General features: G+C 38.1%; 1 protein-coding gene across 3 annotated transcripts; it reads left to right on the top strand.

Annotated features, from left to right (window-relative positions):
- Nucleotides 1-217: 217 nt before the first annotated feature.
- LOC141688990 (uncharacterized) lies at nucleotides 218-11,765 on the top strand. Of its 3 annotated transcripts, none has more exons than XR_012562206.1 (3): nucleotides 218-462; nucleotides 8,544-8,620; nucleotides 10,820-11,765. XR_012562206.1 is itself a non-coding variant. In XM_074493148.1 (2 exons), the coding sequence occupies exon 2, from the start codon at nucleotides 1,517-1,519 to the stop codon at nucleotides 3,014-3,016; it is 1,500 nt and encodes a 499-aa protein (XP_074349249.1). In that variant the 5' UTR covers nucleotides 218-462; nucleotides 742-1,516. The 3 variants fall into 3 exon arrangements, 1 of the variants encoding a protein (XP_074349249.1); XR_012562205.1 differs by having other exon boundaries at nucleotides 8,536-8,620; XM_074493148.1 differs by lacking the exons at nucleotides 8,544-8,620; nucleotides 10,820-11,765 and adding an exon at nucleotides 742-3,016.
- Nucleotides 11,766-15,081: the final 3,316 nt, after the last annotated feature.

Genomic DNA, 15,081 nt, shown 5'->3' with positions numbered 1-15,081 from the left:
TTCGATAAAAACTATTCTAATATATATATATATATATCAATATATATATATCAATATATATATCAATATATATATATCAATATATATATCAATATATATATCAATATATATATATCAATATATATATCAATATATATATATCAATATATATATCAATATATATATATATATTAAAATAATATAAATGTATGGTTAATACTTTGCAGGGATATAGCCATATTGGTTACTAAACTGTCCAGTTTTTTTCATTCTTTTGTCAATTTTGATTTTTTTTCGGTTCAATTCAATTTCGATTTTTTGATTTTTGTTTATCGGGTAAGGTCAAAATTATTACTCCCGTTTAGATATACCGTATCTGTACTGTGAATTTGTCATAAACCATCGTTTGTCAATAACCATCGTTGAGCAAAATCAATTTCCTCTCTGTATTGTGACATCCGCAAGACTCCCAGGGGCTTTGAGGTAGGTGTTAATTTCTACTTGCTACATAATATTCAATATAGTTAATTTTTCTCCTGCAAATTTGAAAATGCCCATTAGCTGTTTGCTTTTATGTCCCAGTGAGTTGTATTATGTTATTATTAAATGGTGTTGTTATAATTGCTAGCTGCACATCATGAAAACCCATACGGGTTTTTGATTTGTTGTTTCATTTGTAATTCTTGAATTATTTTAATAGCCTTTAGTATTTTCCTAAAAGAGATGGTCTTTACTGAAATTGTGTCTCTTTTTTTTTTCCAGTTAGATTGTGTTATTTGTCACTGACATGAAGTCGGAGACGTCGATATATGATTTACAGAGGGATACTTTAAGTGATATTCTATCGAGATTGCCTGCCAAGTCTTTGTTGAGTTGTCAATGTGTGTGCAAAAGATTTGATAAACTGATTAGAAACCCTGATTTTGTAACTAGCCATTGTGATCGTGTTACCTCCACGAGTAATGCGGATATTTGTTCGATTTACGTTCTAAGTTTTGATAAGGAAGATAGGGGTAGAAGCTTTACGGATCATTTGCTTGTTGAGAGCGCACTGGAGGATCAGTTCGAACTAAGTTTTTCATATGTGAAGCATCTTAATCCGATTGCGAGTCAGTTTGTTGTAATAGGTAGCTGTAATGGTTTGTTTTGTGTTGACCTAAGAGCCCCTGATGAAAGATGTGCTGCTAGGAATGACAGTAGACAACCTATATTATTGACTTACAAAAGAAGACAGCGTCAAGACAGGTCAACATGTCACAAGGGAAATAATGACATAGCAGCAGGGGTATAATAGGAACTTCATAACATTTAATATTGTAATGAGGATATAACAGATGGGGGGACTAGCATGGAGGGGTTATCTGATTATGATTGTATTTTGAGAGTATTTGGGAGAGTCTCACCTCTCGAAAGTGAGGAGTCAGTGTCAATATAATTGAACTATTATCATATTTATTATCGTAATACTATCTTCAGCTTCCTGTAAAACATTAGTTCATAGCAAAGTGGTATCAGAGCCGTACGGTTGAGGAACACCATGGGAGCCCCACCTACAAATCAGCACCGTATTGAGTTGTTGGAGCAGGGTTTCACAACTCTACAATCAACGATGGCAGAACAAATCACGGTTGCGGTAAACACCGCCGCTCAAGAAATGCAAAAAACCCTAATTGAGCAACTTGCAAATTCGTTGGAGCAGACCACTCAACGATTGGAAGACCGGATTGCTCGTTCAAGGGAGATGCAAGATGTCTTTATGAATCTAATGAAGGGAGAACAAGAAAAATTCCAAGAAGAAATGCGTTCATCGCTGACTACTCTCAAGTCGATGGAAACTTTGCAGGGTGAGGTCAGGAAACCTTCATTGGAGAACAGATCTGGCAGTGGACGTTTTGGATCACATGGAGATGGAGCGGGAATGGGTGGACCCGAGGGTTCAGGTACTCAGTCGGGGCGGTTTGGAGAAAACGGGTCGGGTCGAACCGGAGAGTATGGGTCGGGTAGGGTTTTTCAAGATTTTGGGGGAAACTCTCACCAAAACTATAACGCAAGCCCTAATTGGAGATTCAAGAAATTAGACCTTCCAACATTCGAAGGTAACAATCCAGATGGTTGGATCCTAAGAGCTGAGAGGTACTTCAAGTTTTATCGCCTATCGGAGGATGAACAGGTGGAGGCAGCGGTTGTATCTCTTGATGGTGTTGCGTTATTATGGTACCAATGGGAACACAGTAGGAGACCCATACGCCGATGGGAAGAACTAAAGGGCATGCTCCTCCATCAATTTCGGCCGACTTCTGCTGGCAGCTTATACGAACAGTGGTTGAACCATCATCAAACCTCTGATGTGGTTGAGTATCGTCGACGGTTTATCGAACTTATGGCACCACTGGTGGGAGTGCCAGAGGAAATTGCCAAGGGCCAATTTATTACAGGCCTGAAAGAGGACATCAAGGCCGAGGTTCGCCTACTTGGGCCTAGAAGCCTTGATCATGCCATGGACCTGTCCATTAAGGTTGAAGATAAGTTGAGAAGTGGGCTACATCTCTACGGAGCTGGGAAACGGGCTAGTTCAGTATCCTCGTATTCAGGTAATTCATCTTATTCCTTTTTTAAGAATAATTCAAGTTCCTACAGTCCTTCCACACACACAAGTTCTGCATTCTCACACACCTCCTCCTCACCATCACGGGGTATGGGACCTCTTCCGGTTGCTAGGCCAGTTGGAGAAATTAAACGTTTGTCTGAAAAAGAGCTACAAAGTAAGAGGGAGAAGGGTGAGTGTTTCCGTTGTGATGAAAAATGGTCAGCAGGACATAGGTGTAAGAAGAAAGAATTGAGTGTGATTTTGATGCAAGGGGATGATGGGGGAGAGGAGTATGAACAAGCTGATAAAGTAGAGGAGACACTAGAAGAAACAGGGGGGTTGGATTTAAATATGGATTTCAAGCCAGAAATTTCACTTAATTCTGTAGTTGGAATCACTAGCCCAAAAACGATGAAATTAATGGGAGAAATTATGGGAAAAAAGTGGTAGTAATGATCGATCCAGGTGCTACCCATAACTTTGTGTCATTAGAAGCTGTTAAAAGTTTGGGACTGCCGGTGCTTCCATCTAAGAGCTTTGGTGTTTCCTTGGGAACTAGGGATGATGTGCAGGGGAAAGGAGAGTGTAAATCAGTAGTGCTTCATTTGCAAGGGGTTACGGTGATAGAAGATTATTTGCCTCTTCAGTTAGGTAATTCTGATGTCATTCTAGGAGTTCAATGGTTGGAGAAATTGGGTACGGTATCAACTAATTGGAAAACACAGACCTTGAGATTTCAGTTGGGGGGTGGAAGTGTGACATTGAAAGGTGACCCATCTTTAGGCCGAACCATGATCTCATTCAAGGCGATGATGAAAACTATTCAGAAAGGCGGGGATGGGTATTTGGTGGAATGCAATCATTTAGCAGCCACGGGGGAACACAAGGGTTTGAAAAGGGGTGAAGACAACATGCCTCCTTATCTAAAACCCATATTAAAGCAGCATTCAGAGGTCTTCCGATTACCTCCAGGTCTGCCTCCTAACCGTGGTCATGAGCATGCGATTAATCTGAAAGACGGGACAAACCCTATTAGCGTAAGGCCATATCGATATCCCCAATCACAAAAAGATGAAATTGAGGCATTGATTCGTGATATGATGAAGGCGGGCATTATTCGAGAATCTCATAGCCCTTTCTCAAGTCCGGTCATCCTCGTTAAGAAAAAGGATGGATCGTGGAGATTCTGTATCGACTATCGGGCTCTAAATAAGGCCACCGTTCCCGACAAATACCCGATACCGACAATAGATGAGCTGCTGGATGAATTAAAAGGGGCCAAGCTATTCTCTAAGTTGGATTTAAAATCTGGGTACCACCAGATTCGAATCAGGAGTGAGGATATTCCTAAAACAGCGTTCCGATCTCACGAAGGGCATTACGAGTTTCTAGTAATGCCATTCGGACTTATGAACGCGCCGGCCACCTTTCAAGCATTGATGAACGCGGTGTTTAAGCCCTTCTTACGGAAGTTCGTGTTGGTTTTTTTTGATGATATTCTCGTTTATAGTCCAACAGAAGAGAAGCATGTTGAGCATTTAAGCTTGGTTTTGGAGACCTTGACTACCCACCAGCTTTATGCTAATGAAAAGAAATGCGAGTTTGGGCAGACCCGGCTCGCTTACTTGGGCCATATTATTTCAGAGAATGGGGTAGCAGTAGATCCTGAAAAGGTTAAAGCTTTGGAAACATGGCCTATCCCTAGTAATTTGAAAGAATTAAAGGGATTCTTGGGCTTATCGGGGTACTACCGAAGGTTTATTGCAGGATATGCTACAATAGCTCGTCCCCTTACAGACCAGACACGCAAGGACCAATTTGGTTGGACTCAGGAAGCGACGACAGCGTTTAAACAGTTGAAACTGGCCCTTATGCAAGCTCCCATCCTTGTCATGCCTGATTTTACCAAAATTTTTATTATCGAAGCAGATGCTTCGGGATTTGGATTAGGTGCAGTCTTGTTACAAGAGGGTCACCCGATCGCTTATTTTAGTAAGGTTTTGGGTGTAAGGGCACGTCTAAAGTCTATTTACGAGAAAGAATTGATGGCTATTGTTTTGGCAGTGCTCAAATGGAGGCACTATCTCTTGGGGAGGAGGTTTATAATCCGAACAGACCAACAAAGTCTCAAATTTTTGTTAGAGCAGCGGGAAGTTGGTTCTGAGTACCAGCGGTGGGTAAGCAAATTAATGGGTTTCGACTTCGAAATTCACTATAAGCCCGGGACTTCAAACAAGGTCGCTGATGCGTTGTCACGTGAATTTCCTGGTTCAATTGAGTTAGGTGCTATAATTTCTTCGGGGGGGCCAAAATGGTCTGATCTTTACCCTCAAATTCAGGAGGATCCTTTTATTAAGCAACTCACCAACGATTTGAGGGCAGGAAGGGAGGTCCCTAAAGGTTACCAGTTGGAACATGATGTGTTAAAGTATAAGGGAAGAGTAGTGTTACCAAAGGATTCTGTATTGTTGAATAAATTTCTGCAGGACTATCATGATTCTCCGATGGGAGGTCATTCAGGAGACCTTAAAACGTATCAAAGGTTGGCTGCGAATTGGTACTGGCCGGGCATGCGTAAACAAGTGGCAACATATGTAAAGGCTTGTCTCACTTGTCAACAATCAAAGACCTCTAGTTTAAGCCCAGCGGGATTGTTGCAGCCCTTGCCGTTACCCGATAAAGTTTGGGAAGATCTCTCCATGGATTTTATTGAGGGACTCCCCAAATCGAATGGGGCAGATGCAATTCTTGTTGTGGTCGATAGATTGTCAAAATATGCACACTTCATTTCTTTAAAACATCCTTTTTCTGGTCCTACAGTGGCTGCAATTTTCATTCGGGAGGTAGTTCGGCTTCATGGTTTTCCTTCAACTATCGTATCTGACAGGGACAAGGTGTTCATGTCCTTGTTTTGGAAAGAATTGTTCCAGCTACACGGTACCAAGCTTTGTCATAGCACAGCGTATCACCCACAATCGGATGGGCAGACCGAAGTGGTAAATAAATGCGTTGAAACCTACTTACGTTGCTTCATTTCGAGTCAACCCAAGTTATGGGTGAAGTATTTACCATGGGCTGAACACTGGTATAACACTTCGTACCATGTCTCTACAGGCTACACCCCTTTTAAAGTTCTGTATGGACGAGATCCCCCTCAATTAATCAAGTTTCAGCCGGGTAGTACAGCTCTATCATCCCTAGAGGATCAACTTGTCGAACGGGATGCCATTCTCGATGACTTGAAAGCTAACCTTTTACAAGCCCAGCATCGAATGAAGTTGCAGGAAGATTTGAGTCGAAGAGAAGTGGAGTTCAAAGTGGGTGATCATGTGTATCTTAAGCTGCAACCTTACCGGCAGCAATCCTTAGCCAGACGACCATTTGACAAGCTCTGTTCGAGGTACTACGGGCCCTATGAAATCACACAAAGAGTGGGCACTGTTGCTTACAAGCTGGCCCTTCCATCTACAGTAAGAATACACCCGGTGTTTCATGTCTCTCAACTTAAGAAGGCTGTTGGACTCCTGGTTATCTCTCCCCAGCTTCCCCCTGCTCTCACGGAGTCAATGGTGATGGAGAGTAAGCCTGAGCAGGTACTGGGAATTAGGACTTCTTCCGCAGGGCAAGCAACAGACCATGAAGTGCTCATTAAATGGGAAGGTCTGCCAGAAAGTGAATCTACTTGGGAACACTCCAGCAATATCATCCAGTTCTTTCCTGATTTCCACCTTGAGGACAAGGTGAATCTTCTCGCCGGGGGTAATGCTAGGAATGACAGTAGACAGCCTATATTATTGACTTACAAAAGAAGACAGCGTCAAGACAGGTCAACATGTCACAAGGGAAATAATGACATAGCAGCAGGGGTATAATAGGAACTTCATAACATTTAATATTGTAATGAGGATATAACAGATGGGGGGACTAGCATGGAGGGGTTATCTGATTATGATTGTATTTTGAGAGTATTTGGGAGAGTCTCACCTCTCGAAAGTGAGGAGTCAGTGTCAATATAATTGAACTATTATCATATTTATTATCGTAATACTATCTTCAGCTTCCTGTAAAACATTAGTTCATAGCATGTGCATCTTTTATTTTGTTGTGGAATCCTGTTACGAAACAAAATAGGTTTCTTCCCAAGCCTCAGATTGATGCTTCGGCCAAAGGGGTTGACCTTGTTCTTGCGTTTGGTTTCGAACCTGAAACTAGTGATTACAAGGTTGTGAGGATTGTTTATTACCATAGTGCTGAGAATTCTTCTGTCACGTCAGATGAAGATATGTTTGTAATGCAAATTGAGGTGTACAAAATGAGTACAGATTCTTGGACCACTTTTCCAGCAAGTAATTTGCTTTGTTCAGAGGTTAGTAATGTGTCGTTGGAGGAAGAGCCTGTTTTTCCGCTTGAAATTCGGAAGTCTTCTCCTGTGTTTTTGAAGGGAGCATTTCATTGGCTTGCTGTAGATCCAAGAAATCACGAAGACTGTCAAAGTGCAGTAGTGTCATTTGACCTTAAAGACGAGCAATTAAGGCTGATGACTGTTTTGGAGTCTTGCAGACAAGGGGGTAAACTTCTTGTAATAAATGAATTACTTTGCCATATTGTTTCTCATCATTTAAGGGATGGTATGGCATATGATATATGGGTAATGAATAGTTATGGGGTCAAAGAGTCCTGGACTAAGCAGTTCAATGTTAAAGAGTCTTTAGGAACTCTATGGCCATTGGGATACTGGAAAGATGACCTTTTGCTAATGGTTGAGATTATACGGGGAAAGAGGAATTTGTTTTTCTATAATTTTAACACCGGGGCAAGAAAGAGCTTACCCTATCCGGAAAATTTTAGTTTCCTTGGCTTTTGTAGATATGTTGAAACTCTTGTTCCTGTCAGCTAGAGATCCTATCCGAGAGGATTGATGTAGGTACAACTTCATCCTATCTTTTTATTGATTCCTTTTGAAATTGCATAGCATATGACACAAGAGATGGTTTGCTACATGCCAACATGAAGTATAAAAGTACATAAATTAACAAAAGAAGATTTTCAAGTTTAGATGTTTTTGATGTCTAAACCTTGTATTATGGCTTAAGTTATCAAATTTTTCTATCATTTTTTTCTGTAGATTAGACCACGAACAGAACTTGGATACTTGAGTTGAGAACATTCACTTCAAACTTGAAAGTTGAAACAAATTGTAATGTTGTTAACTTTAGTGAATTTTGTAAATTTTATTTTCGTAGTTGAAGTTTTTGTGATGAATGATAATTATGTTTTGATGTGTATAATAATTTAAAGATGGTCTAAATTCATTGTTATAGTTGTCTTGCTCTGATCTAGAAAAAAACACGAATCAGTGTTAGGGAAGCTTCTTATCCACTTTTTCAACTTTAAGAACTATGGACTTGTAGATTAGTGTAATAATAAATTGATTTATTTTAATTTCTTAGTTTGTGAGCAGTATAATTTGAGGATCAAAAGGGATATATGATGATGATGATGATAAATAAGAATACGAGGCAGTGAGGCTTTTTAACATCTACTATATTAGCAGAAGTTACTTGCTACTTGATGGGTGTGTACTGAGTCTACCCACGGTAGTCACCTCAAGGATAACATATAGCTTAGACAACTTCATGCTAAAAATTGATGTCAGACTAGTTTTACTGCCATTTGTGCATTATGATGCCTGAATAACAGAAAGACAAATAGAATGTTTTCAGTTATACCCTAGTTAAAAGTGGAATGTGGTTTTCTTGACACAACACTCTGGCTAGATAACTTTCAAGCTTTGAACTTCTTCTTGGAGAAATATCTTTGAAATATCTCCGTCAATCCTCAACTAGTATCAATACCTGGGTTGTATCATTTTTGTGTTCCAATTTGTCTGTCTATCTATCTATCATGTCCTCATTATAATTGTGTTAGCTCAAAAAACTTTGTTCATTTGAATATAAAATGCCACTTAGTTGTGCAGGTCATATTATGACGAGGAGCACCTTAACAGTGTCTGATGTCCGGGGTAAGGAAAGAAACTTGTTTTGAAGCTACTAGGTCAGTCATAATGAAAATTTTAATGTTTTTCACATGCATTCTGCGATTTTGTAGATGATCGTTCTTAGTTGGGGGGGGGGGGGTTGTTGGTGCTAGTTTCCGACTTTTTGATCAGTTACAATTTCTTAGATATTTTCTATGTGCAAGGCTGTTATCGATACATCCACAAAATCGTATCAGGTTAAAGTTTCTGTCAAAAATATTGAAAACTGTCTTTCTTTTTTGTTCAGTGAGTTGAATGAGATTACTCTGTTGTTTAAAGTTACTGCTGACACTAGTTACCCAACAAATTTTCTGGATGAAACACGTGAACCCAGTCATGATAAAATATGAGAATAGTACCGAGCTTCTGATCAGGAAACTCTATTATAGATTATCATGATTTTTCAGGCATGTAGATTTCCAAACACATAATTAATTTCTGACAATGAGGTCAATTATTAATTACTAAATTACCGATTACTAATTGGCTTTACAGTTACATGGAAATTTACTCGGGTTTTATTGCCTATTAATAAATTTGTCAGTTACAAGTTTTTACACTAGTAGAAACTGACACCTGTTTTAGGAATATGCATGTGAAAAATTGTAGAATTCTGGTGGTTAACATAAAAACTGTAATTGTGACTAGTCTCAGGTCTCCGGAACAAGTACTCTCCTTCACTCGCACTGTCGTAGTGCTCCTCGTCATGAAATGACCTGGACAACTAATGGGTTTGTAATATAAATATAGAAGCTTATCCTTAGGATTAAGGAGGTAAAGACAATATAATGGATATAAACCTAACAATGATAGAAACCGGATTTTGATGTCCATGATTGACCCAAAGCTAGTGTATCGATCATTTTTTAATGAGCAAGTGTGATGCTTGGATATAATTTAACCCTCAGCGAACTAACTATCTACTTTTAACTAGATTAAACCTAAATATATTCCTGTAGTCTTTGTTTCTTTTAGATATTAAAATTCTAAGAAGGCAATAGTACAAGTTCTACATCACTGAGCTCAAACATAATGCCCTGTTCAATTAGCATTGATATGAATTTTTGGTACATACTGATGACTCATTTTAGAATCCCGGTTGTGAATATATTCTATGCACCAACGCGATGATATACTCTGCATGAGTTCATGCGACGAAACAAAAGAAACAACCTGTCATTCAAGAGGTCCGATAATGTGCCATTTTTTTAATGCATTATGAAATTCTTTGTAATCGAACAAGCTACAAGTTTGGCTAAGGATTTTGAATGCAAGTTTCTGTAAATTTTGAGCAATCCCGCCATTAGAATACCACCAGTCCACCACCCTGCTGAAATATCATTAAATATCTTTAGAATATTATAGACTGAAATTGACTATTTTTGTTAATTATATTTCAAGTAAATTTATACTAGGAGACTTGTAGATCTTTGCCGCCTAGCCACTGATATGCCAACTAGTTCCTACACATTTCCGTACATAGGAAAGTAGTGAGTAATTTTATCTTGTTCCTTGACTAGGTACTAATTTCTCCATACAACTTTATAGCCCTTTCATCACTTCATGATATGCTTTGATATCCTTCTTAGAATAGGAAAACTCCAGTCTTAAGATAATAACCAGTGGCGTGCAATGGTTGGTGTAGTTGCACATTCTACCTAGTATAACTAATTAACTATTTAAATTATGTTATGAACGTAAATTATACACTATACACATTTAATTTGTATATACAAGTATTTAAAGTAATGCCTGTGAATTAAATTTGAAATTAGTGGAGTACTTGCTCTCCACATATTTTAAAGGGACTGTACAGTAGCCTCTCTTGCTCTGTCCATTGCCTCATATATGTATCCTGTTTCTGATTTCTTTTCCACATCAACCATCCTTAGCACTCTAAAAAGAAATCCTTCCCCTTTAAGTGCGAATTCCACACTATTCCAAAATGCTGGATATAATACAATGTATTTAATATTTTTGCTGGCCGTATTCCTTCAAACCTTCAATAATTACTTGCCTGTTTCTCTTAAAAAAATATCTCTCTGACTATTTGCGCTTCGTGTTTGTTTACAATACAGTTGTAGTATGTAGATTCTATGAAGTCCTTAATTTAAAGAGTCTAGAGATTCCTCTATGAACCACCGTGTTTCATTTCCCCACCCATTCTTGTCTTGTTTTGTTTTGTTTTTTGTTATCTTAATACTTTTCTGTATCAGGTATCATTAATTCCTCATGATCATTAAGGTGGGCTTCACTAGAGGAAGATGACATTTTTGTTCTTTTATATCATTTGAGGACCCAGTCTACTGAATATTTCTCAGAGGGATTGAATGAAGGAGTTTTGATTGCATATAGAGCTAGAGATTCACAAGAAGTTTGTCTTAGCTTTAACTTTGTGTTTTTGATGTTCTTTTGTAGCTCTAAACCCGTGACTGCTATGTTGGACTACAAACTTGCTTTTCAGTTATTGTGGTCAGTGCTTACTGTTTTGAAAAAAAAATAATTTTTTAAAAAAGATTGTTAAAGTGAAATTTCTTGGCATCAAGCAAGCTGGAGATGATTTAGTTGACAATATTTGTTATACCTAGGCAAAACTGAGTTGTTGACATTGATAGAGGCCTGTTCAACACCCTTCTTTGTCACTAATCTTGGGTTTGGCTGATTATTATAGAAGGGGTTTTGCCTTGTAAATCTCTGTTGATACAAGTTGTAATTAGTTTGGTTTTTTTTGGAGAGAATTTATACACGTTCTTGGAGTTTTGTAGTTTCAAGTGGTTATATCTTTTATGTCTCTATACAATATGTATCAATGTTAAGGGTCCTTGATTTACATGCCTTTAGATATATCATGTTACATGAAATGTAATCATTGGAAGCAGGGTATAAAGGGGTTCATGCTGGGGTTGGACAAGACGGAAAGTTATGTCTATACCACCACTGAGTTGCATGAAACGTATCATTGGTATGGAGTTGGAAGGAGTTTGATGTTAGAGATCGGAAAAGGCCAGTGTAATGCTTATCCCACCAATTAGGCTTGTGAAAGGATGGGAGGTTCGGTCTGGTCCGACACGTCGAGGCTTAATAGGTGGATATGGATTGTACAAGGTTAAACTCTAGTTGATCATCCGTCGAAACCCTTGTGGAACATCCGTTGTTAGGAACATCCGTTGTTCAACTAGACTTTCACAACGGATGTTCAACTAGACTTTCACAACGGATGTTCAACTAAACTCTCAACGGATGATCAACCAGACTCTCAACGGATGATTCAACAAGACTCTCAACGGATGATTCAACAAAGTTTTAACGGATGATTCAATAGAACTCCAACGGATGATCAAATTCAAAAAGCAGTTGATAGTGACTTGACAGTCACATGGGTTGATTGCATGCAAATGGAATGTGACAGCCTACTTACAGGTTTAAGAGAACAAATAATCATTTACATTTCCATGCTTACTTGAAGAAAATCAAAGATACTGGATGGAGAATTTAAGAAACATGTGATTAGACAAAGACACATTTTGTTTTATTAGTTTGTCTTATTCACTTGTAACTTGGTAATATATAAATTAAGAGTAGCTAGTAGAAAAATAAGCAATCAACTAGAGAAATAAAAAAGCTGTATCTGTGAAGAATTTCTCTGTTTTTTGTGATTCTACTTCTAAGTAGCTGTGTACAATCTTTGTATCAAAGAGTTCTCGAAATATATATCTCTGGTGGATAAGTTCAATCCACCAGAAAGTTTTTAAATACTTGTATTTAAATTACTTTGTGTTTTGAATACATCAATACTTTCATTCTGCATTTTTGCATATTCATAACACTGTTATGTATATTTGTTAGAGAAGTTCTTAAAATCAAGAAGAAGTCAAGAATTACATTCAACCCCCATTCTGTAATTCAATTGTTAGATTGTCTGGGATTAACAATTGGTATCAGAGTAAACTCTTGACACACTAAAAGTTTAAAGATCAAAGCAACTAACAAGAGAGCAGGAAGGATGTTGGAGTAAAGATCCCATTCTTGAATAAAGACAACTATCACTATTGGAAGGTGAAAATGCACCTGCATCTTCTCTCTCAAGATGAAAGTTATGTGGAATTGCATTGAGAAAGGACCCTCATGTCCCTAGAAAAGCTACTACAGATACTGAAGGAGCTGTAGGTGATGAGCAAACTGTTCAAAGCCACAAGCAGAATGGACAGATGAAGACATTGAGCAAGGTACACATAGACAAGAAGGATATGAACATTCTGTTCAATGGTCTTGATGGAGATATGTTTGACAAAGTCATCAACATGCAAGACTTCTAAAGAAATATGAGATACAATTCAGATCATTTGTGATGGAACTGAACAAGTGAGGGAAAACAAAATGCAACTTCTAATCCAGCAGTATGAGCACTTTCATTTTGAAGACTAGTGAATCTTTAAGTGATATATTTAGTAGATTTCAAAAACTACTAAATGCACTAAAGTTGCATGGAAGGGTCTATCAAACTAAAAGATTCAAACCTGAAGTTCCTTAGATCTCTACAAAAAGAGTGGAAGCCTATGTACTGTCTTCTCTCAGAAATTCTCAAGATTACAAGGAATTTACTTTGGAGAGACTGTATGGCATTCTAAAAATTTATGAGCTTGAAATAGAACAAGATGAGCAGATAGAGAAAGGAAGTAAGAAGGGAGGATCTATAGCACCTGGTAGCTGAACAAGAGAGAGTGAAAGAGATGAAGGTTGAAGCTGTGGAATCTGCACCAAACTCTAGGGTTTGTGATGGCAAAGGATAGGGGCTAGTAGCTGAACATGAAGACCATCATAGTCAAGATGAAATGGAGGATATAGATGAACATCTAGCTTTCCTGTCAAGAAGGTTTGTCAAGCTCAAATTCAAAAAGAATTTTGGAGCAGCCAAGCCAAATAGAAACATGATGGATAAATCCAAATTCAAGTGTTTCAAATGTGTCTTGAGTGGTCATTTTGCAAATGAGTGCAGAAAGCCTAATCCTGTGAAAAAGAAATTCGACCAAGTTGACTATAAAAAGAATGCTTTGAATTGCTCAAACAAAAAGAAAGAGCTTTCTTGACTCAGGAAAATGACTGGGCAGCAGATGGGAAAGATGAAGATGCGGAACCAAGCCATGTCAACCTAGCCCTGATGGCCAAATCAGATGAAGCAGAGGTCAGTTCCTCAAGCAATTAGGGAAACATAAAGAATCTTCGGTATTTGGATAGTGGTTGCTCAAGGCACATGACTGGAGATTCTACCCTGCTCACTGAGTTCAAGGAGAGGGATGATCCAAGTATTACTTTTGGAGATGACAACAAAGGGTATACTATAGGATATGGCTTGATTTCTAAAGACAATGTCATCATTGAAGAAGTTGCTCTAGTAGATGAACTCAAACACAATCTTTTGAGTGTCAGCCAGCTTTGTGATAAGGATAACTCAATAACATTCAATTCTGAAGCCTGTGTTGTTACAAACAAGAAGGACAACAAAGTGGTTCTCACTGGAGTAAGAAAAGGAAATGTGTATTTAGCTGACTTCAACTCATCAAGTGCAAATTCTATTACTTGTCTTTTCAGCAAAGCAAGTCAAGATGAAAGTTGGCTATGGCACAAGAAACTGTCCCATCTGAACTTCAAGACTATGAATAAATTAGTCAGGAAAGATCTTGTAAGAGGCATTCCTCAAGTTGAGTTCTCAAAGGATGGTCTGTGTGATGCCTGTCATAAAGGAAAACAGATCAAGGCATCATTCAAAAAGAAGCTTGAATCTACAATTGAGGAACCTTTATAACTACTGCATATGAATTTGTTTGGACCAGTCAATGTGTTGTCAATCTCAAAGAAAAGATACTGTCTAGTGATTGTTGATGATTTCTCAAAGTTCACTTGGACATATTTTCTCAAATCTAAAGATGAAGCTAGTGAAATCATTATCAATCATATAAGACCAGTCAACAATCATCCTGATCTCAAGGTTAGAAGAATCAGGAGTGACAATGGAACTGAGTTCAATAATTCTTCTATGAGGTTGTTTTATGAAGAAAATGGAATCATGCATGAATTTTCAGCAGCTAGAACTCCACAACAAAATGGAATGGTGGAATGAAAGAACAGATCTCTTATTGAAGCTGCAAGGACAATGCTAGAAGAATCAAAGTTACCAACTTACTTTTGAGCTGAAGCTGTAAATACTGCATGCTACATTCAGAATATTTCTTTGGTCAATCAAGCAAAATTCATGACCTATCAAATATTCAAAAATAGGAAACCAACACTAAACTTTCTTCATGTCTTTGGCTGTAAATGCTATATTCTAAGGAATCAAACAGAGCAGCATGAAAAGTTTGATGCCAAAACAGATGAAGGTATTTTTGTTGGGTATGCAGTTGGAAAAATATACAGAGTCTACAATCTCAGAACTAACATTGTTATGGAATCTGTACATGTTGTGTTTGATGATAAGAAG

Source organism: Apium graveolens, chromosome 10, assembly GCF_009905375.1.
Source record: "Apium graveolens cultivar Ventura chromosome 10, ASM990537v1, whole genome shotgun sequence".
NCBI classification, from domain to species: Eukaryota; Viridiplantae; Streptophyta; class Magnoliopsida; order Apiales; family Apiaceae; genus Apium; species Apium graveolens.
This window is presented reverse-complemented; position numbering and strand designations above follow the sequence as displayed.